Below are 23,645 nucleotides of genomic sequence, written 5' to 3' on the forward strand. Positions count from 1 at the left end.
TTCCTTTGTGGATGTAAGCCGTTAGGCTGAACCACGTAACCCTCGTGTGTTATTGTGTTCTATACTTTATGCTTTCGCTTCCGCATCCATACTAACATATTCAAAATGGTGTATCAATGCTAATATTTAACATGGTATCAGAGCCACCTTCATGTGGCCATGATTTTTTGTTCTTACGGTATATTTAAGAGCAATCTTTGTCTTCCTTGGTGTTTTTTCGCTGCATTCATCTTCTTTGTCTTCCCACTACTGCCGTCAAAACTCTCCGGTATAGTTATGTCACTGTTAGAAGTTGCATCAACACTATAAGACCATTGCCTTCCTCAAATTACCGTCACAGAGCCAAATTTCATTCAAATGATCTTCCCAACCTTTTCAAATCTCAAGATTTCATCAAGCTTGCATCTTGTGTTTGAGAGGGGGTGTTAGAGATATATTAGCTCATTAGTATAGGCCCAAGCCTAATTCTACTTTGTGAGTAAGCCAAATCTTGTACTTGTACTAGAAGTCTATTAGTCTAGGGTTTAATCTACTATATATACACATGTTATGATTCATTGTAACACAAGATTTGTACTACACTCTAATATATTATTGATGTAACCCTTTAGGGCTTCCTCTGTGGATGTAGACCGTTAAGCTAAACTACGTAATCCTCGTGTGTTATTGTGTTTTACACTTTATTTTTTCGCTTCCGCATCCATATTAGCATATTCAACATGGTGTATCAATACTAATATTTAACACTCTAGAATAATATAATACTATAGTGGTGAGGTTGAGGTATCCCTACTGAGGTGGCCTCACCAGGTGTAATAAACTTCCCTACACAAGATTTTTGAGGTTTTTTGTTTGGGTTGTAAATATCATTCTCTTTTGTCATTGTTTTCTTTCCTTCCACAATTCTATTAATTGGGATTTTTGGTAGTTCTAGTTTAATCATTATTTGGTATTTCTTGGGTAATGCCGGGAGATTTTGAAGATAACCTCCAGGTACTTAATAAGCTAACTTGTGCAGGTTTGTCGGACTATCGAGACAGAGTTGGGGCAATCAATGGATGATCTGTTTTTAGATTTTGTCAAAATTCCTTTGGCAACAGCATCTGTAAGATCCTACAACTATTGTTGGTAGTTGGGAATAGATATGAGCACATAGCTTATGATATCAATAATGGAATTGCTTAACAGTATTTTTTGAGACAATATCGTTAGTTACTTATCTATTCTATGCAGATAGCACAAGTCCATCGTGCAACCCTGCTTAATGGGCAGGAGGTGGTTGTTAAAGTTCAACATGAGGGCATCAAGAAAATCATATTGGAGGTTTAGCATGCTTGGCTTTTCAGATATTGGGATGAAAAGATTATGTTGAAGTTTTTTTTCTTATAGTTTTTGTGCATACGTTTTTTCCCCCCAGGATTTGAAGAATGCAAAGAAAATTGTTGACTGGATAGCTTGGGCAGAGCCACAGAATGACTTTAATCCTCTCATAGATGAATGGTGCAAAGAAGCTCCCAAAGAAGTGGACTTCATTCATGAAGCTGGTATGCCCAGTTCTTGCCTAGAATTTAGTTGTTGTAATTAAAAGGAAAATGGTTGTTCTCTGTTGATCACTTGCATTATTTAGAGCGTGTATGGATGAGGATTAAGGATTTACTTGAGGTTTTTGAATGATGGGAATGAAGCATATTAAATTTGCATTGAAGGGACGAGTATTTTAAATTTTCAAATGCATAAATAGATGGATATTCTCTTCAATCTGTTGCTTGGACTCTGTTGTCCAACCTGACGATCTCTGTCTGTTACCCTGTTATAACCAAATCATTTCCTATTTGGCTTACTCTATATGTAACTTATATGAACTGTTATCTTGCTATTCTAACTTTTGGAACTTTGCATTAGTTACTCTTAAATTGAAAATGCCCTACACCCCCCTATTCCAAAATTTGATTCTTATTGACATTTGTTGTTCTGTCTGTAGAGAATACTAGAACAGTCTCTAGAAATCTACGCTGCAAAAATATTGAACGTGATGATAAAACAAATGCCAATCAAGTGGATGTTTTGATTCCAGATGTTATTCAGGTATAATATATTTAATACTACATGTCTGCACACAGGACTGCATTGGGCTGTGTTATGATTTTTGGATATAGGGATTAGAGGCCTTTTTATGGTTTCTCTTAAGAGACAAAATCCCAAACATAATATCAACTTTCAAAAGACCCAAAGAACCTAGATCATAACCTGGATTATGTGGGTTTGATTTGATAAGCATGTATTGTGTGAATGTGTGCCGAGTCCTACATCAAGTGTTTAATATGTCAAGCAGGATTACATAAGTGATTACGAGAACCCTAAATTGTAACTTGATTAGTCTTTTTGGGGTATAAGCACATATGTGGCTAGTGTTTTTCTCTAGTCATAACATTAGGGGTCCGTTCGGTTGGAGGAGTGGAAAAATGAGAGGATGGAAAATTGTGAAAGGATGGAAAAGTGGGAGGATGAAAAATATTTTATTTTCCATTTTGTGTGTTCGGTTGGAGGTATGGAAAAGTGGGAGGGTGAAAAACTCTTTGTTCAGTGGGAGAGAAAATGGGAAGGATGAAAAATGTAATTTATTTAAATTGACTATTATACCATTGTTACATAATATAAAATTTATCACATCATATATATAAATTTTATTATTATTATTATTATTATTATTATGTAAAAATTAGATTAGCTCACGTTGAAACAAAAAACGTTCAAGTCACGTTGAAAAAAAAACGTTCAGGACCTTCTAGTAACGTTGAAAAAAAAGAAAAAGAAAAAAGAGAATGTTCAGGACCTTTAGGTAATAAGTGGTCAGTGGGATGTGGGCTTTTTTGTAAAAGTGCAAAAGTTATCAGAGTAGTACTTGTCTGTCCCACGTTTTCCTCCCAATTTGGGAGGAAAATAAATGTGGGTCCAGGAGAGAAAATTTTCTCCCGGATTTTCTATCTTCCTATTTTCATTGTCCAAACGAACAGTGAAAAATGTTATTTTTCACCTTATATTTTTCATTCTCCCTATTTTCACTCCAAACGAACAGACCTAGAAGTCTTGTAGGGAGTTTAAATTAGACTATTGCCATTTATTTGCATCAAGTTTTGATTAAAAGAAATTTATGACACATTCTACATGTGGTGTACTAAGAAGTAAAGAAAGTTTGAAGTAAAAATAAAAAGCTTCTAGTTCTTCACTACTCTAATTACTTTTGACAGAAGACTAGAGTAGCACAGTAGTTAAGATATCGGCTGATAGATCCACTGTGCCTATGCTTTTAACTTTTGGCCATAATTAACATACTGCTTCCTCTTTCTTCCCAGGCAAAACTTTTAGGCGCTCCCTAAAGTAGAGATAGTAATAAAGAATAAAAATCCATCAAAAGAAAGAAAAAAGATAGAGAATTAAAGAGAGTATTCACCTTTTTGTATGAGAAAAATATGTATTGAATGGAAAAGAAAATAGCAAATTTTTGTAGTAAATAAAAAATGGTGAAGAAGAGTTAAAATAAAATGAAGATGAAGGGATAGATGAATTGTAACGTTGAGGTATAGAGTAGTGTGGAAATAAAAAGGTAAAAGTGAAGGAGAAATGTTGGAGGAAACCTAATTTTTAGGTGAGAAATTAATAAGGAGAAAATGGTTAAAGGGAAAAGTTAATGGATACCCTAAGGGCATTGAATTAAGAAATATTTTTAGAAACTTTTTATGGGAAAAGAAAAATGTAATTAATTATTTTGATGACTTTTTATATTTTTCATAAAAGTAATGTTAAAACTTTCCTAAAATAGTTTATTAATAATTGCTCTAAAGACACCTGTTAACGGAACCCATAGTTAAAAAAGAGAAGAAAAAAAATGTCAGAAATAGGTGGATAACTTGGTTCAATAGAAGCCTAGCAACAGTAGATACTACACTTCAGCTTTTAGATATGAGAAATGATATGTCTATAACATTTTCACAACAAATCCTAAATAATAAGTTGTTATTGGCTATTACGGGTGGACAACAAAGTAATTTAAGTTGTGAATTCAAGTTAAAATCAGGAACAACTTACCACCTATAATTTTTTATGAATGTATTTTGAAAATGTTGTGGATGTAGCTAACCTCTTTAGATATATAGATATAAATTCACTTGAATTGAACAAACTATTGACTCGGTTAAATACTTTTAGATCTTTTGTCCTTTACCATGGAAAATATTGTCTTCCATTTTAATGTACCTGACTCAGCATCCTGTTGCTTCAAATGTAGTCAACGGAGAAAGTCCTTATTTTAGAGTATATGGATGGCATTCGTTTGAATGACTTGGAATCACTGGAAGCGTTTGGTGTCAACAAACAAAAGCTTGTTGAAGAAATAACACGTGCATATGCCCACCAAATTTATGTTGATGGGTTTTTTAATGGTGATCCTCATCCTGGTACTCTCTCTCTCTCTCTCTCTCTCATTGCCTCTCCTTCCCCTCCCCCACTCTCTTTTCAGCTGAGTTTTGTGTGGGGTTGTATCAAATCATTCATTTTGTAGGGATGTGCTGTAAGAAGAACTTGTCATGAACTAGCTTTATAATCTATTTTTTTATGCATACTTTATACATGTGCCATGCAGGTAGATCAAAAGGGCCTTTTTGTCAAGATTTTAGCCCAAAACATTGATAATGGAATCGTATGCTCTGTTAATAATTTCAAATGTTCTCTTTTCATTGTTAAGTTGATCATATTTCCTTGTAGCATTTGACTAGAGCATATTACTTGATCTTGATATTAATTTGCTTATATTTTGCTTAAGAGACAAAGAAGGCAAGGAAAATGTGATGTGGCATGTGTGATGATAAATTTTTTGCATGGCAAAATCAAACCATAATGACATTGGAATGAGGGCACATATATACTAGCTGGGCTCTATTTTTGATTGTCTACATGCTCAAGGAATATTGCGTTCACTGCTTTTTTGGGAGCATTATGCAGGAAATTTTCTTGCAAGCAAAGAACCTCCTCATCGTCCAATTTTGCTCGACTTTGGGCTTACAAAAAAACTATCAAGTCCTATCAAGCAAGCACTGGCTAAAATGTTTCTGGCATCTGCTGAGGTTCGTAAATACTTTTTTGTGGTTTTTCTGTCTTTGCAAAAACTGATACTGTGCTGGATTTTTAATCCATCTAAAGAACTATATCTGATGACTAACACATTGACTTTGATTTTGTGAGCCTTTATCAGTCAACGCTCACAGAGATGAGACGGTATTATTGTGTTTCATTTTGCTTGTTCCTTATAGGGCAACATATTTACTTTGCTTTTCTTTTCCTCATCTCCTGTTATTTTAATGTGTAGTACTAGGTTGCCATGATGAGTGTTAAAAATTAAATTGAACTAATCATATTGCATTGTGTGCAAATAATTGGGAATGATCTGTACCGTTTCACTCATGACTAATAAAGCATGGTGATGTGCAATTTTCCAATGCATATATTTTTGAGAATATTACTTACCAATATGATATTGATTGAGCTGGTTTACAATAAATTATGACTGCTGCAATACAACCAATTCATTAGTGTTGTCCTTTTGCTCTTAAGATTGCTTTGAAGTTCAAACTGTTCTCTTGATGATATACTTTGGATGCTTTTGCCACAGGGGGACCACGCGGTTCTTTTGTCTGCTTTTGCAGAAATGGGATTTAAGTTGCGCCTGGATATGCCAGAACAGGCAATGGAGATAACAAGTATACTCTTTCGTGCTTCATCGTCAGCAAAGGAATCTCTTGTAAGTATGCACTAAGCTTGTGTTACTTCAAGTATTGTTTTTCCGTCTTCAGTAAGTCCCAACTTAGTTTTATTTATTTATTTGTTGGGTTTTTAAGGAAACTATGAAATCATTGTCGGAGAAAAGAGCAAAAAACATGAAGGTTATACAAGAAAAGATGAAACTCAACCAGAAAGAATTTAAACGCTTTAATCCTGTAAGTTAATGTGTCTGATATGTTTATCGACTATTTTCATCCATGTTCAATTCAGTTACAACCTTTCTTTCCAGGTTGATGCAATTCCTGGAGACATTGTAATCTTTTCACGGGTCCTTGGTCTTCTAAGAGGTCTGTAACTGGAATACCTATGGCTAAATATAGGTTCCAATGGTTGTCCCTTATTATTTTGTATGTTACATGGATTTAGGGCTTTCTTCCACACTGAATGTTCGCATAGTATATCTAGATATCATGAGGCCATTTGCAGAATCTGCTTTGCAAGGGTGAGTATATTCTGAATCTTGGTGTGTTGTAGTTTATTATTTATTGTGATTCTTGTTTCTGTAATCGGTATCATATCTGATTGAATCCAGAATGCCCTTAACAGACATATTAGTAGGGGACCAAGAGTTAATGATCACTGGATTTATGACACACCTGTCCATTCTGATGTGGAGGCCAAGTTAAGGCAGTTCCTAGTTGAGCTGGGGAATAATGATAAAATACTTGGAATACAGGTATGCTGCACCATTTAACTATCAATATCATAAGATGATAATCCAAATACTATTTGTAAGTGCACAATTTGTATCCGGTCCAATCACAAGATGAACTCAGGCTCAAAAAGTCTTATACAATAAAATTTGTAGAGCATGGGCTTGAAACCTGGGTTTTATGGATATTGGACAAAGATAGGTGGGCTAGATTGCCACTATCTTCACAATCAATAGATACAAATAATAGAAATTATCCTCGGACATAAGCCGAGGATGACTTGTATTGTCTTTCTTTCTTTGAACAATAGACTAAAATTGAGGATGAGGTGTACAGTGCTTTCTTTCTCTCTTTTTCTTTTCTTTGTTCTGCAATCCCCCCTTTCTAATGTCCTTTCTCTCTTCTTATATCATTCTTCTTCTTCCCTTCATATTCCATGTGTAGCACAAATCACCCCCTTAGATACTTGTCTCATCCACCACATTCTAGAAGTCTTCAAACAATAGCTGGAAGGCTGATCATTATTGTTTAGATGTCATTTTTCCATTAATGTGGCCAGAGAGGTAGGTGCAGGGTCTTTAATGCGGTAATAGCAGTCTTTTTCCTTAATATTTCTCATACGTTCTTTCTTTTTATGACTTGTGTGAAACATATCTTTACCCAACAGACCTTCCAGAATTCTCTCTTCGAACACCATGACGTGTCCTATGATCTTCACTTGACTTAGCCGAGGAGATGCCCCTTCTAGGACAACCCTACCAACCCTTCTGGCAAGAGTTGGCTTGTGAGCTTCAAAGGCTCTGCTCGGACAGACTAGCACCACTAAGTTAGGCCCAAGGCCCAAATGTGTGTTTCAACCATTCTACCCCCATAATAGCCCCTCAAAACTTCATTTTTCTCGCCATCTGAGGAAAGAAGTGGAGTTTTGAACCAACGCCACAGCCTCCACATACTTTGAGAATCGTCACACATGAGAGGGTCATTTCGCTTCTTTTAAACCGCTTCTGACGCTTCAAAATCCGTAATGCCCGCATTAATGGCTGTAAGTTACACCTTGTCCTCCATGTTCAACGATGAGATGCGCATCTAACGGTTCGGATTCTTTCTCAAATTTGGGTAGGATAACTCCCATTTAATGCCGCCTCCCATACGCCAAAACACCTAGGAAACTAAAATTCAACCTCTCACTTTAGAAATCAATCAAATCTCAATATTTCCTATTCTCTCTCCTTTCAAGAAGCTCGCGAAGAATCGTCTACCTATTTTTCCCCGTAAGTTCTCAATTTTTTAAGTTCATTTCTCCTCGGCCATTGTTCTTAGCCATTAATTATATCCTTCCCCTCTCTAAATTTTCACTCTTACCCCCACCAAATGGGTAGATTCAAGTGTCTAGTAGATACTCCCACCGGCATAGGGGGTTTCCGAGCTAAATACCACATTCCTCCGGAAGTGAGTTTAAAGTACTGCCCCCCAGGAGCTGTAGCCGACTTTAGGAAAGAAGGACTTGTTGTCATTCCTATAATCGCCTTTTCAAAGGGTGGAATGATGCTTTCCATGAAGAATGTTACCAATGAATACTTGTGTAACCATAGATTGTGTCCCGACCAGTGTACACCTAACATGTTTAGAGTCCTAGGTTGTGTCGATGCTCTTAATGAGCCAATGGGTTTGAACCTCACATGGCGCGATGTCGTCCATATGTATGAGTGCCACCAACTGAAAAACGTAGGCTACTACCTCAAGTCTAGGTCCAGCGTTGTTAGACTTATATCATGCCTTCCCAAGTCTAACAAAGGCATGAAGGACGACTACTTAATCACCTAGGGGAGATGGTACGACGGTCCTCATTGCCCAGTCAAAGAGGGAAAACCAGGTGTGACACCATAGGATTTAGATTTCTGACCTGAGTTTTAAATCTTCGAGCCTTATCATTCAAATTCATCACATTTTAATATTCTCTTTATTCAATGTCTATTATGGGTCTAACCATATTTTGCTTCTTAGATATGTCTTTGGCAGACAAATAACACGTATCGCCCCGACTAAGCAAAGCCAGCATTTCGGATCTTAACAGAGTTTTGAGATCCGAGGTGTTTGTGAATGAGGACTTACAAGTGAGGGCTGCTCATCTTATCTTAGGGTATGACCCTCTGTCAACCATCTACCACGAGATTGACAACGCAATCATTGCGGGTGATAAGAGACATAGAAAAATTGATGTTTCTAAGCCTGGCTTTCTCGCCCCAAACGAGCTACCAGACGACCCTTCCGTCATCCTATACACATTCCCAACTAGAGCAATCCCAATTTCAGTACAACCTGCAGCAACCAACATCCAAGAAAAGCCCACATCCCCATGTCTATCTCTTGAAGAAGAAATAGATCAGTTTCGGCTTGAGGAAGCAGAGTAACCCATAAAGAGCCACATTGTTCCCATTTCGGATGAAGGAAATGAGCCTACTGAGAATTCTGGTATAAAGGGCTTAGTAATTGCGCAGGTTGATACCAGTGACGAGAAAGAAGAGATGTCCAGCTTAAGATCATTGATGAGTAAGAAGGGTGCACAAGCTCCCAAAAAGGATACAGTTGGATCTCAACCCCCTCCTAAGCTGCCACCACCTCCTCCTCCTTTTGATCCCAAGATTCCTACCTTCGACCCCAAAAAGAAAAGGAAAAACGAGGCCGAGGAGACAGAAGTGGCACAACAGAAGAAGCTGAAGCAACAACAACAACAATAACAAAAAGTTGCTAAGGGCAGAACGCGCGCCCTTTCCATAGAGAGTGGGGAGAGCCATAGCCTGGCTGAGGTGCACCGTACACAGGCCAATTGGTCCCCTGCACTAGAATTAGATGGGGCTCCCATTCCCTACCAGTCCAACATAAGGGATTTCCAGCGAGGACATGCCTATCACTTGACCAATGCTTTGGAACAGCCTATTCTTTTGCCAAAGGACATGGAGGCCCTGGAGAAAATGAGCCAGCCACACCTTTTCCTCTCCCTAAAAAGAGACTTGGCTTTGGTAAGTGTCCTCCAATTACTTCTATCTTACTGTTTTTATTATCTTTCTGCGTAAAGTCTTTCATACATGTTTCTATGTTGCTTCTACCATAATGCGCTTGTTCAACATTTCAACGCAGGTCATTCAAGAGGTTTTTGTTGCTGAGAAGTGGGTAGAGGATTCTCGGAAACAGGCTACAGCCGAACTCCAGGTTAGAGTCGAGACCGAGAAAACTTTAGGCCGTGCCGTGGCAGAGAACGAGGATCTGGCCAAAAAATTAGCAAACGAAAGGAGAGAGAGAGAGAAATAGTGCCGAGGCCGGGCTTAAAACTACCAAGGCTCAAGTGGAGGGGCAACGCAAACTGCTGTGCCAGAAAGAAGAGGATCTATCCAAGGCTCAGCAGGAAAATTCAGACTTAAAAAAAAAGTTTGCTCGGGCCAAGGAAGAGGCTCGCAGCCTTAGTGAGACCATGGACACTGCTAAGAAGGCTTCCTACAACTAAAGGGTTAAAGCAATGAAAACCTGATTGACCGAGGAACTAGCAGAACTATGTAGGGAGTACTGTCAACAAGTTTAGGCAGAAGCCCTAAATGTGGCAGGAGAATCCCGAGTACTTCTGAATGGAGAAGGGCTGAGAACATTTGGATTCCTGAGGACATCCGAGTGTTTGAAGACCTTCCTCCCATTTTAACTACCTCCGAGACAGTGCCTTTGATATAGCCATCTATAACTCAAGCACCTATTCCACCTCCTAAAGAACTTGCTAGCTCTGATAAAGAGAGGGAACAAGGTGACAAGGCCGAGAAGCGACCAAGCGAGCATGCTAAGCCAAATACTCCTCCACCAAAGGCGAAGGACAAAGGAAAACAAGTCCAAACCCTGTCCGAAGCTGAGCCTAAGCAGATAGAGGAGAAGGACAAAATGAAAAAGGCCACAAAGAAGTCCAAGCAAGACCCTCCACCAAAACTCAAGGCATAGGCCATCTAGGACTTTTCCTTTATGTAGGACTTCATTTTCTTCATAGCTTTTATTTTGATCCTTTTATCTTAGAATTTCATTTTCAATGTACCACTGACAGAATCAATGACAAATTCAAAAGATTGCTCTTTAATTTATTGCCAATTTCCTTGACTGAAATGTTTATCTCTTTTACCTTAATGTAAATTACATGCATAGCACAATTGTCTTAATATCCCAATGTACAAGGAAATCTTTATAATGCCTCAGTCAATACTAGTAATCAGACATGAAACTACACTCACTTTAGCAACTTAAATCATCAGCAGATAACCTATGTATTGAAACTGTAATATCCGAAGTGCAACAGCATACAGTTAAATATATATGAATATATCTGAACTTAAAACAAGAGAAATACAGTTTAAGACTTGATTTAATGTTCAATTTAGGCATAAAGCAAACCATTAAACTTACCATGGTGTATGACCCAAGAATCAAGGCTTATTCCAATCTCAGTTAGATACTAAGAAAAATAAAATGAAGTGTTAATTTTTCCAAGGTAGATGACCTGAGGACCAAGCATAATTAAGGCTTTATTTAATACTTAATAAAATATCAATTTCTACGAGGTATGTGGTCCGAGGGGCCAAGCATGACCAAGTTTCTGTTTGATACTTAAGAAATAACGAATTGAAATGTTAGTTTCCCCAAAGTAGATGATCTGAGGACTCAACATAACTAAGGTTCTGTTTAACACTTAATAATATATCAATTTTCACTAGGTATGTGGTCCGAGGAGCCAAACATGACCAAGTTTCTGTTTGATATTTAAGAAATAACGAATTGAAATGTTAGTTTCCCCAAAGTAGATGATCCGAGGACCTGATGTAACTAAGGTTCCGTTTAACACTTAATAATATATCAATTTTCACAATGTATGTGGTTCGAAGAGCCAAGCATGACCAAGTTTCTGTTTGATACTTAAGAAATAACGAATTGAAATACAGCATAGTGATAATAGAACAAAAATGGCGGAAGTGCCTTTCATTAATAGTAGTACATTCGTAGGTTATTTACATTCCAAGGACGTTGTATAACTTTTTCATCTAAGTCTGCTAGACGATATGCCCCTATACCCACTACAGAAGTGATTCGGTATGGTCCTTCCCATGTAGGTCTTAGCTTTCCCCATGCTAGGTTCTTAGCAATACCTAAGACTTTACTCAATACTAAGTCTCCCAGTGCAAGTGGCCTTAACTTTCCATGAGCATCATACCCTCGTTTGAGCTTATGTTGATAATAAGCTAGCTAAACCATGGCGGTCTCTCGCTGTTTCTCAACTAGATCCAGGTTTTTCTTTAATAAACCATTGTTGTTATTTGGGCTGAAAGAGCTTGTTCTTAACATCGGAAACCCAGTTTCCAAAGGGATCATGGCCTCGGCCCCATAAGTCATGGAGAAAGGCGTTTCCCCTGTGGATCTTCGTGGTGTAGTTCGATAAGTCCACAGAATATATGGCAATTCTTCAACCCATCTTCCCTTTGCATCATCTAGCCTCTTCTTGAGTCTACTTACTATAACTTTGTTAACTGCCTCGGCCTGCCCATTTCCTTACAGATAAGCTGGAGTGGAGTACCTATTCATGATACCTAGGTCACAATAGTATTTACTGAAGGTCTTACTATCAAACTGCATGCCATTATCTGAAATAAGAGTATGAGGTATCCTAAACCTAGTGACAATGTTCTTACAAACGAACTTCTTTGCATCCACATCTCTAATGTTTGACAAAGGCTCAATTTCAACCCACTTAGTAAAGTAATCGGTCCCTAAAAGCAACCACATTTTATTTCCCACAGCCTTTGGGAAAGGCCCTACTATATCCAATCCCCATTGAGCGAACGGCCAAGGACTAGACAAAGGATTAAGTACACCACCGGGTTGATGGATGTTAGGAGCAAATCTCTGGCATTGGTCACATTTTCTCGCGTAATCCTGAGCCTTTCTCTGCATATTGGGCCACCAATATCCCTAGGTCAGAGCTCTATGAGCTAAAGACCTTCTGCCCGTATGACTTCCACAAATCCCTTCATGCAATTCCTCCAAAAGTGACTCCGTTGCTTCAGGGTGTATACATAGCAAGTATGGCCTAGAAAAGGAGCGTTTATACAGCTTCTAATCCTTGAACAACCAAAATCAAGGTGCCTTTCTACGAACTTTATCTGCCTCAGATCTCTCCTCAGGCAAGACATCACTCTTAAGAAAGGATACTATGGGATCCATCCAACTAGGTCCGAACCTAATTTGATGAATATGGATGGCATCAACAGCCGTCCAAGCAGGTTTCAACAAGTCTTCAACAAGAATGACTCAGGGCAAACCTTGAGCCCAAGATGTTGCAAGTGTGGCTAATGAATTAGTATGTGTGTTCCCACTTCTAGATATATGCATCAATGTAAAAGAGTCAAGTTTGGATTGTAAAGGCCTGACCCGGGTTAAATATTCTTGCATTCTTGGATCTCTAGCCTCTAATGTCCCTAGCACTTGGCCCACGACTAACTGAGAATCCGAGAACATTTGGACTGATTTTCCACCCATCTTTTGAACCATATCCATCCCTACTAATACTGCTTCGTACTCAGCCTCATTATTAGTGGTCGAGAACCCCAATCTCAACGATTTCTCAAAAGTAATTCCTTCAGGGGATACCAAAACTAGCCCCACACCAGATCCTCTTTGATTTGTTGCCCCATCAACATACACTTTCCAAATCAGAAGTTCCTTGCACGACATTATGCCAACTGATTTTTCATCCATGTGCAACCCCTTTACACTTTCTTCTAATGAAGGTTCAGCGAATTCTGCCACAAGATCAACAAGGACTTGGCCCTTCACAAAGGTACGAGGCATATATTTAATATCGAAAGCCCCTAAGATAGTTCCCCATTTTGCTATCCTTCCTGAGTAATCAACACTTCGTAATACCGACTTGAGAGGGAGCTGAGTCAAAACAACAACTGTGTAGGATTGGAAATAGTGGGGAAGTTTACGCGTAGCATGCACCACGGCCAGAATCGCTTTCTCCAATGGTAAATAACGCACCTCAGCTTCATGCAAAGACTTGCTCATATAGTAAACTAGTCTTTGTACACCACTATCATCCTGTATTAAAATCAAACTGACGGCACGGATGGCCACATCTATATATGCAAACAGGACTTCATCTACCTCTGGCCAAGACATGATTGGTGGTCGGGAAAGGTACTCTTTAAGTTGCTGAAAAGCTAAAACACACTCTTCGGTCCATTCGAATCCCTTCCACTTATTCAACAACTGAAAGAAAGGTCTACACCTATCAGCGGACCGAGAAATAAAACTGTTGAGAGCAGCTGTCATCCTAGTCAATTTCTGAACTTCCTTTGGATTTCAAGGTGGTTGTAAGCCATGGATTGCCTGAACTTGTGTTGGGTTTACTTCTATTCCTCTATGAGTCACCATGTAACCTAGGATTTTACCAGAGCCCACCCCAAAAGAGCATTTAAAGGCATTGAGGCGCAACTTGTACTTCCTGAGCATTTGAAAAGTGTCGTCCAAATCTTTTGCATGCATAGGCACCATCTTACTTTTCACTACCATATCATCCACATACACTTCAATAGTATTTCCCAGTTGCGACTTGAACATCCTAATCATCATCCTTTGGTAGGTAGCCCCTACGTTTTTCAACCCAAATGGCATTACCTTATAATGATAATTCCCCATAGGAGTAATGAAGGTTGTCTTCTCCTAATCATCCTAAGCCAAAGGTATTTGGTGATAGCCTTGGAAAGCATCCAAAAAACTCATCCGAAGATGTCCAACTGTAGCATCTACCAACTGATCTATGCAAGGCATTGAGAATGAATCCTTAGGACAAGCCTTGTTTAGGTCTGTGAAGTCCACGCACACTCTCCATTTCCTGTTCTTCTTCTTTACTAGCACTGTATGCGCCAACCATTCCAGATAAAAAACTTCTTTGATTGCCCCAGTCCTTTTGAGCTTGAGCACTTCTTCCTTGACTTGACGTGCTCCTTAGAGAAACGCCGAAGTGGTTGCCTCCTTGGAATAACAGTAGGATTGACGTTCAAATGATAGCAAATGAAACTTGGATCAACCCCAGGGGCTTCATAAGGATCCCATGCAAACATGTCTATATTCTTTTTCAAAAACATAACCAATTCCATCTTCTCCTGATGTGGTAGCCGAGCACCGACTTGAAAGAGCTTTTCGGGGTTGTTACCAATAAGAAACTTTTCTAATTCTTCATATGTTGCCTCCTCTGCTGTCACCACATTGGGCGCATCCAGAGACATTAATTGCTATAAGTCCTCTGCAACTGAGACCGAGGGCTCTGGTTCAGCCTAATGTAAAACTGTAGCCAATATACACTGCCTTGCCATTGATTGGCTCCCAAGAATTTCTTCAATCAATCCCCCCAATGGGTACTTTATTTTGACATGTAGAGTTGAGGAAACAACACTTAGAGCATGCAGCCAAAGCCTTGCTAAGATGGTTGTATATGGGGAATAAGCGTCAACCACAATGAAATCCACGTCAACAATTTCCGGACCTGATTGTACGGGCAAACGAATTTGTCCCTTTGGTATGATGGCTTTTCCTTCAAAACTTATTAGTGGGGGGTCATAAGCTGTAAGATCCTCGAGTTTTAGATTAAGCCCCTTAAACAAGTCAGGGTACATAATGTCAGCACTACTACTCTGGTCAACCATCACTCTCTTCACATCATCACCCCCTATCCTTAGTGTAACCACTAGAGCATCGTCATGCGGTTGAATGGTTCCAACCTTGTCTTTATCCCAAAAGCCCAAAATAGGTGGAGTACCCCCTTTTATCCTCTTCGGCCTTAAGCCAGACTCCTCGGCGAGAATATGTGACACAGACATCACCCTAGTAGGACAGGAGTCAGTCCTACTAAGAGCAACGAAAATGACATTAATCGTTCCCAAGAGGGGGTGGGATGAGTTGTTCCTCTGATTAATCGAACATGAATGGCTTCCTTGTCCATTGAGCTGATACAAAAATTGCTTCAACTTTCCTTCACTAACCAACTGCTCCAGATAGTTCCATAGTGTCCGACAATTCTCGATGGTATGACCTATGTCCTGATGATATTGGCAAATGAGATTCTGATTCTGCTTTGTAAGGTCTCCAGCCATTTTGTGGGGCCATTTGAAGTATGGTTCCTTCTGGATCTTCTCCAGCAATTGATGTACCGGTTTTCAGAATACGGTATTGACAACTTGAGGAGTGGCTGAACCCGATTGCCTAGCGAAATCTCTCCTCGACCTATTGTTATTGTATCTATTCGACTTGAAATCTCTCCTCTCCTGAGGGATAACCTTCGCCTTCCCTTTACCCTGCTGCTGATCTTCCTCGACTCGTTTGTACTCGTCAATACGATCCATGAGCCGACGTACACTCCGTACAAGCTTTTTGGTCAGAGATTTCCTTAAATCTTGATCAGTTGGGATGCCCACCTTAAAAGTGTTGATCGCCACTTCATCAAAATCACCATCAATTTCATTAAACATCTCTCAGTATCTGTCATAATACGTTTTCAAGGTCTCTCCCTCCCTCATGGCCATGGACAACAATGAGTCCAAAAGCCGAGGAACTCTACTACAAGTAATGAAACAAGACCCAAACGCCCTAGTGAGCTCCATGAAGGAATCAATGAAACCCGCCTTCAGGCCGTTAAACTATCTCATAGCAACAGGTCCCAAGCTAGAGGGGAAGACCTTGCACATTAAGGTTTTATCCTTAGAGTGTACCGCCATTCTCTAATTGAAATGACTCACGTGCTCCACTAGGTCTTTTCTGCCATTATAGATGGTGAATGTGGGCTGAGCGAACCGTCGTGGAAGCTCTCCTCTTTCGATCCTACGTGTGAAAGGTGACTTGGAGATCTAGTGCAATGCCCTACTTATAGCATTGTTTCCCAAGCCCCTAGAGGAAAACTTCTTATCCCTATAACCATGAAGATCGTCCTTCTCATACGAGAAGATTTCACTAGGAGAAGTTATGGACCTTGGCCTGTAACTACTGCCTTGGGAGCCCTCAGAAGAAGGATCAGAAAGAGATGGTGTCCTCCTCCGTCTCGCACGGCATAACTTCTTCTTAAGGTGATCAATCTCCTTCTGGATGGCCTTGGCATAATCTTCATGGGGGACTTTACTTCCACCACGCGAACGACTCCCACCGGTGTGCACCGTATATACACTACCCTCTTGGTCCCTTTCACGTTCAAGACGTTGGAACTGATCCTCGTGTTAGGACCCTAGAGACTCTGCATGATGCGGACTCGAGTGTGCCATAATGTTTCAGTTCCTTTAACACAAGGTAACCCACAAACGGCTCCAATTGTAAGTGCACAATTTGTACCCAGTCCAATCACGAGATGGACTCAGGCCAAAAAAGCCTTATACAATAAAATTTGTAGTGCGTGGGCTTGAAACCTAGGTTTTATGGATATTAGACAACTGGTAGGTGTGCTAGATTGTCACTATCTTCACAATTAATAGATAAAATTCTCCTTAGACATAAGCCGAGGATGACTTGTATTGCCTTTCTTTCTTTGAACAATAGACTAAAATTGAGGATGAGGTATACAATGCTTTCTTTATCTCTTTTTCTTTTCTTTGTTCTGCGATCCCCCCTTTCTAATGCCCTTTCTCTCTTCTTATATCATTCTTCTTCTTCCCTTCATATTCCACGTGTAGCACAAATCACCCCCTTAGATACTTGTCCCATCCACCACCCTTTGGAAGTCTTCAAACAATAGCTGGAAGGCCGATCATTATTGTTCAGAGGTCATTTTCCTATTAATGCGGTCAGAGAGGTAAGTGCAGGGTCTTTAATGCAGTGGTAGCAGCATTTTCCTTTGATATTTCTCATACGTTTTTTCTATAACTTGTGTAGAACGTATCTTTACCCAACAAACCTTCCTGAGTTCTCTCTCCAAACACCATGACGTGTCCTATGATCTTCACTTCACTTAGCCAATGAGATGCCCTTCCTCAGACAACCCACCAACCCTTCTAGCAAGAACTGGCTTGTGGGCTTCAAAGGCTCTGCTCGGACAGACTAGCACTACTAAGTCAGGCCCAAGGCCCAAATGTGTATTTCAACCATTCTACCCCCACACTATCTTTTTGTTTATATAGCAGTTACTGTAGCTTGATTTAGATTTTCTTCTCTCTTTACCTTTAACTTTTAGTTTCACTGTTTCTAGACTCACGCGATGCATAAGAATAGATAATTATTTTGTAAAAGTGGTATAATATTTAATCTATTCTCTCTAAAAATTAAACAATTTCTAAAATTATTTTCCATCTTTCTATTTCTGCCAATAAATCATTCTATTATTTTTGAGTGTGTTTGATTGATATTATTCCTTTATAAGATGGTTCATATTCTTTGAAATTATGATATGGTGCGTTATATTTTTCTTTTCTTTTTGTCTGTATGACTAAATTTTTTAAGTTTCAAATAAATTATTCAAATTCCTCATTATCCTAAAAGAGATTATCATGATAATAAAAAATCATAACAAAATTATACTTGATATCACTCAAATAATTGGTAGGCTCATTCAAATGCAAAGCCAAGATTGTATTTTGATATAAATTCAAATTATCACTTCCAAAATAACTAAGTATTAACTCAAACAAAAATCAAACCAAAGCTATAAGGGAGAGAGACAACTTATGAGGGGTCAACTCTTTTGCAATTTCCCCCTTTTGCCCTTTTTCCTTGTTTGTCCATATGTGATTTATCTTTATTTTGTTTGCCTCACACTGTCACAAACACGTGAAGCATTTATCTCCACCCACTCATGGGAATAGCTTCTTTTCAAACTTGTCTTTTATAAGTTAAAATCCACCACCCACCAAGCCAGGTAATTATAAGTTATAACCTTTTATAATTTTATTAAAAGATTTTTTAACAATTATTTAAAAACAAATATAGTTTTTGTTATAAAACAAATTTTGTACGTTTTGAAATTTTATATATATATATATATATATATATATGTATAATTAATTAATATATGTATCTTTGTCGTACTTGTGTCTTAATTTTTCAAAAATTGTCATACCAGTATCCTTGTCTGTACTTCCTAATTTATATGTTGCATTCATCAAGATGAGAATCCTATTTCAAATTCCTTTTGTGTGAAAAAGAAGTCTTTTCGTTTATAAACATTAGAAGATTCCTCATTTAAGTTCTTGTCTTTAAAACATTCTCTAGTAAAGTTGAAATCAGAAGAGATTTATGCGTTTAAGATCTACGTATCTGCTTCTCAAAAAAAAAAAAAATCTATGTATCTATAAAGTAAAGAAATGGAACCTAAATAAGTGATTCCATTTAATTAATCTGGAAACAAGAGAATTACCAAGGGTAACAAATGAATTTGGGTGGTACAATCAACACATCTAGATGTCTCTTAAACCATTACAATTTATGATCAATTTACGGTTGTTGTTGATTTTTTCGTGTTTGAGTACGTTGTTGAGGTTAGTATTTTTATGTTTAATGCATTGACACCCCGGTTTTTTTTTTCATCCTCTTCTTTTCTGATATAGTTTTTAATAATTTTTTCTAAAGGTCTGTGCCTACAAAGATGGAGAGGTTATAATTGACACTGCTGCTGGAGTGCTTGGTAATTATGATCCTCGTCCAGTGCAGCCTGATAGCCTTTTTCCTGTTTTCTCTGTGACAAAGGCTATCACAGCGGGAATGTTACATTGGTTGGTTGACAACGGGTGCGTTATAGAATGCCCAAAACAACTAACGTTTTCAATTGTTTTGGCAGTGTGTATTTGAATGATGGGTGTACAGATAGTCTGTATTTGTCCATCCACTTGAAAATTTGGTGTACAATGGAGAGTTTAAGTCAATCTCAATGACATCAAAATACTAGCATGATGTGAAAAATATAAATGCATGGCCAAACATCAGTGTATTTTAAATTGAAATATGATAAATAAATGCATGACTCACATGTACTTTAATAATTAATAAACTTTTGACATAATTTCTGTAATTCTAGAATGAAGTAATTATAAACCATATCATATACCCTTGTTTTCCCAAATCTTTATTTTTTTTTCTTTTGCACTGTTGATAAATCTCAATTCTAAACATTTACATACACCATGTCAAAACTTAGGATGTTTCTTTTCTTTTTCTTTTTTTCTTTTTTTGCTGGGGGGGAGGGGTGGGTTGGGGGTACTTCTACACATGTATTGATGCTTTCTTGAACACTGACAAAGGTACACAACTTTAAAACCTAAAACTTTTATTTTACGTGTAATTACAAATGTAGAAATTCATTAATAATTGTTTTCTGGGCATATTATCTGGACTTTAATATTTGTTTATGAACATTTTATTGCCCAGAAAGCTGAAGCTCGAGGAAAATGTTGCAAATGTCTGGCCAGAGTTTGGATCAAATAGGAAAGATCTCATCAAGGTTTAAATTTTATCTCACTTTCTGCTAAACTTCTCCCTGTATCAACTGTCATTCTTAATTAACTTTTTGTTTGATTTTTTCCCATTATCTTTCTAGGTCCATCATGTGCTTAACCATACATCTGGTCTTCATAATGCTTTAGCAAACATCATCAGAGAAGATCCTTTACAATTGTCTGACTGGGATGAGTGTTTGAATCATATTGCTTTGTCAGTACCTGCGACTGAACCTGGCCAAGAGCAGTTGTATCACTATCTATCTTTTGGCTGGCTATGTGGTGGCATTATTGAGGTATAATTGCTTGCCAATATGTCAGAATATTCTGATCGTGTTTAAATTTATCTAAACTCTCTGCTGAAATATTTTATGCCCGGTTGGGACCTCTGAATAAACTAGTGAAATAAAATATGGTATTTGATTATCATCTGTTCCCTATTGGAATTTTAGGTTGAGGAAGTTACGTTGAAAACTGTTTAAATACTGAAAAACTATTGTTTGAACTCACATTCCAAACGGGCCTAATCTTTCCCCCTTAGTTTAGGGACATGGTCTAATAGCCCCTAAACATGGTAAAACTGGGTTTTACTCTGACTTCCTTGATGACAAAGAAAAATTTTGAGGCTCGATAAAGATTTTATTTTCCTGCCTTATACATGTCCACTTCATTTGTTTTGATACATTTAATCTCGCTCTCTCTCTCTCTCTCTCTCTCTTTAACACTCCCATGGAGCTAGACTGTTGATCTCTTCATTCTATTAGCAATGGCCGTTTAGGAGTTGGTGCATCTTTCAAATATCATGTTTTTTCTAGCATGCCTTCTGTGTTTGGATTGTAAGTTTAATCTGGACTGACAGATCTATTGGAGACATCAAAGTGCTTTATTAATCTTGTGGTTTTTTTATTCTTGAAAACTTCCTTGATATTCTAAACCTTACCTTCTCTGCTGTTCTAATATTCTGTTTGGATATAATAGCGCGCATCTGGGAAAAAATTTAAGGAGATTCTTGAAGAAGCATTCATTCATCCCCTCCAAATTGAAGGCGAGTTATATATCGGAATTCCTCCAGGCAAGTGTTGGACTTTTACTTTGTTAATTCTCTTGCTTCTTTATGTAGAATATTTGTACACATGATTGTATTGTATTCTTCTCTAATTTACGTTGAACTACAGTTTAGTTTATGTTTCTAGAGGTTAATTTATTTAGTGTTGTGGTACTTATTTGAGGGGAAAAAGACTTTGTTTATAGTAATTATTGTTTGTGAAAAATAGTGTTAGTGGTAGCTGGGCTATTATCTTCCTTGTCACCATGTGCAATGGCTCCCTCTTCAGGTGTGGAATCTCGACTTGCAACACTTACAATTGATAAAGATGATCTTCAGAAGCTCTTAGGCATCAGCAGTCGTCTTGCAACGCGTACACTAAATAAAGATGATCATGAGAAGCTCTCACGCGTCATCAGTCGTTTTGACATATCCTCCACAATCCAGCCTGGTGATGTTCCCCAACTTGCAACCACCCTGCCTGTTATATTCAACAGTCTCAACATTCGTCGTGCCATCATACCTGCTGCTAATGGACATTGCTCAGCCCGTGCACTTGCACGTTACTACGCAGCCCTAGCTGATGGTGGTATGGTACCTTGGCCCCATTCTTCTTCTTCCAAGCCACCACTTGGCAGCCACCCACACATCCCCAAATTTCCTTCCCAAAAGACCAGCAAGAGGCAGAAAGGTAGCAAAATCAAGGAGGTATTTGCTGCTGCAATTAACAGAACGAATGATTATGAAAAGAAACCAAATTACAGTGATGTTAGCCATAGTAGAAATTCTAGCAATGATAGTTGTACTAGGCTTGTGAATAATAGCGGCAATAGCAATAGCATTAGTATGACTGACAGCAGTGAAGGCAGTAGTCCTCGAAACAATTCTGTTGGTAGGATTTTTAGCAATCCTAGAATTCATGATGCATTTTTGGGTGTTGGTGAATATGGAAATCTCGCTTTGCCAAATGGGAAATTTGGCTTAGGGTTTAGGAGGTCTATTTCTAAGGATGGGTCCCTTGTTGGCTTTGGGCACTCAGGACTAGGCGGATCAACCGGCTTTGCTGACATGAATAACAGATTTGCTATTGCTGTGACCCTGAACAAAATGTCTTTTGGGGCTGTAACTGGAAACATCATTAATTTTGTTTGTTCAGAGTTGAATATCCCGGTGCCAGAGGAATTCTCAATATTCAGTGAGATGGGACCCAATGCACAGATATGTTTGGGGAGACTTTTGAATAATTGACGATGGGAGTGAATTGTAAGCCTGTACCAAGAAGGCTTTTCGACTCTTCTATACCCAAGGAAAATGTTGATGTCACAGTATTTATAATAAACTAGTTGCTAATCTGTGTGATGTACTGAAAAATTACTGAAAATAAAATTTAATGAATACTGAGCAATTATGCAAAATACTATTTAAATTAAAAAGACAAATATTAGTAAATGTTGTCATTCTTAACTGTTGGTGTTACATCTAGAGTTTCATATATAAGTTATTACAATACTACTTTAAGTATACTACTTAAGGTTTTTACCCATTTAACCTAAAACTTTTCATATTCTAAAGTTGTCAAACACCTATTAACAAATAGCTATTGATATAAAATATTCAGTAATTCCTTCAATACTGCAAATTGTTCATGCTTTAAAAAATTTGAAAGAATAACACAGCAAGCATGTTAAACTCTTTCTTGCTTGGATCCTACAAAACAATATATATGTAGAGAGACAACCAATTAAAGAGAACCAATTATGATAGTGTTAGAGGCAAAGTAAAAGATTAAAAATAAAAAAAAAACTGAAGAAACAAGCGGTTTGGCTAGCATACTAACTAGTTAATTTATATCAAAAGACATAAAAATCTTACAATCAAATAGAATCCATCTTAAAAGTAAATAAATACATGTGGTAAAATTAGATAAATAAAAGGTTTGTCAGTTAATTTATATCACAAGACATAAAAATCTTACAATCAAATAGAATCCATCTTAAAAGTAAATAAATACATGTGGTACAATTAGATAAATAAAAGGTTTGTCAAGATGATCAAGTTTAGCAATGAAGAAGATGCAACAGCTATTGATGAGGGTAATCTCTATCTTAAACTTGTGCTAATGATGAAGATGCAACAACTACTAATTACACAGATCTAGCACAATCTTATATTGGTTCAATTACAACAAAAATGACGATAATTACCATAAAACAATTATATATAAAAAGCCTTTTATGATATAGCACAGGGGAATAACTAATAAACAAACCTATGAACTAAACAAATTTTAGACACATAAACAGAAGTAGAACACCCACTAAAGTGTTTCATTTCCTTAGACAATGTGACTCAAGTCATAGCAAGCCTTGAAATGAAAAATTATGAAGATAGAAATTGTGACACTCCACAACAAAGGTTGGGTAATAATGATAATATTTACTCCCTCCGTCTTAATTTGTTATTTAATTCAACCATTACTCCAAAATAAAAGAGAAAGAATATGTATACCTTTCCAACTAAACTCCAAAGGAAATTGTAAAATGACAGATTTATTTTTTCTCATGTATGCCACATTCCATATGATACATATGTTAAGAATTCCATTCTTTTTAGAGATACTTT

The 23,645-nt window shown here is 37.8% G+C and overlaps 1 protein-coding gene across 2 annotated transcripts; it reads left to right on the top strand.

Moving 5' to 3' along the window:
• The first annotated feature begins 1,022 nt into the window (after positions 1-1,022).
• On the top strand, positions 1,023-22,421 carry LOC142634300 (uncharacterized). 2 transcript variants are annotated; one of them, XM_075808594.1, is made up of 16 exons: positions 1,023-1,105; positions 1,234-1,323; positions 1,418-1,544; positions 1,982-2,085; positions 4,286-4,454; positions 4,999-5,120; positions 5,666-5,794; positions 5,892-5,990; positions 6,065-6,122; positions 6,202-6,277; positions 6,382-6,511; positions 19,116-19,273; positions 19,911-19,983; positions 20,080-20,274; positions 20,957-21,050; positions 21,313-22,421. In XM_075808594.1, exons 1-16 carry the CDS (start codon positions 1,055-1,057, stop codon positions 22,269-22,271), a joined length of 2,634 nt encoding a protein of 877 aa, XP_075664709.1. In that variant the 5' UTR covers positions 1,023-1,054; the 3' UTR covers positions 22,272-22,421. The 2 variants fall into 2 exon arrangements, with proteins under 2 accessions (XP_075664709.1, XP_075664710.1); XM_075808595.1 differs by lacking the exon at positions 5,892-5,990.
• The last annotated feature ends 1,224 nt before the right edge of the window (positions 22,422-23,645 follow it).

The sequence above is a fragment of the Castanea sativa genome, chromosome 5 (assembly GCF_040712315.1).
Source record: "Castanea sativa cultivar Marrone di Chiusa Pesio chromosome 5, ASM4071231v1".
Taxonomy (NCBI): Eukaryota; Viridiplantae; Streptophyta; class Magnoliopsida; order Fagales; family Fagaceae; genus Castanea; species Castanea sativa.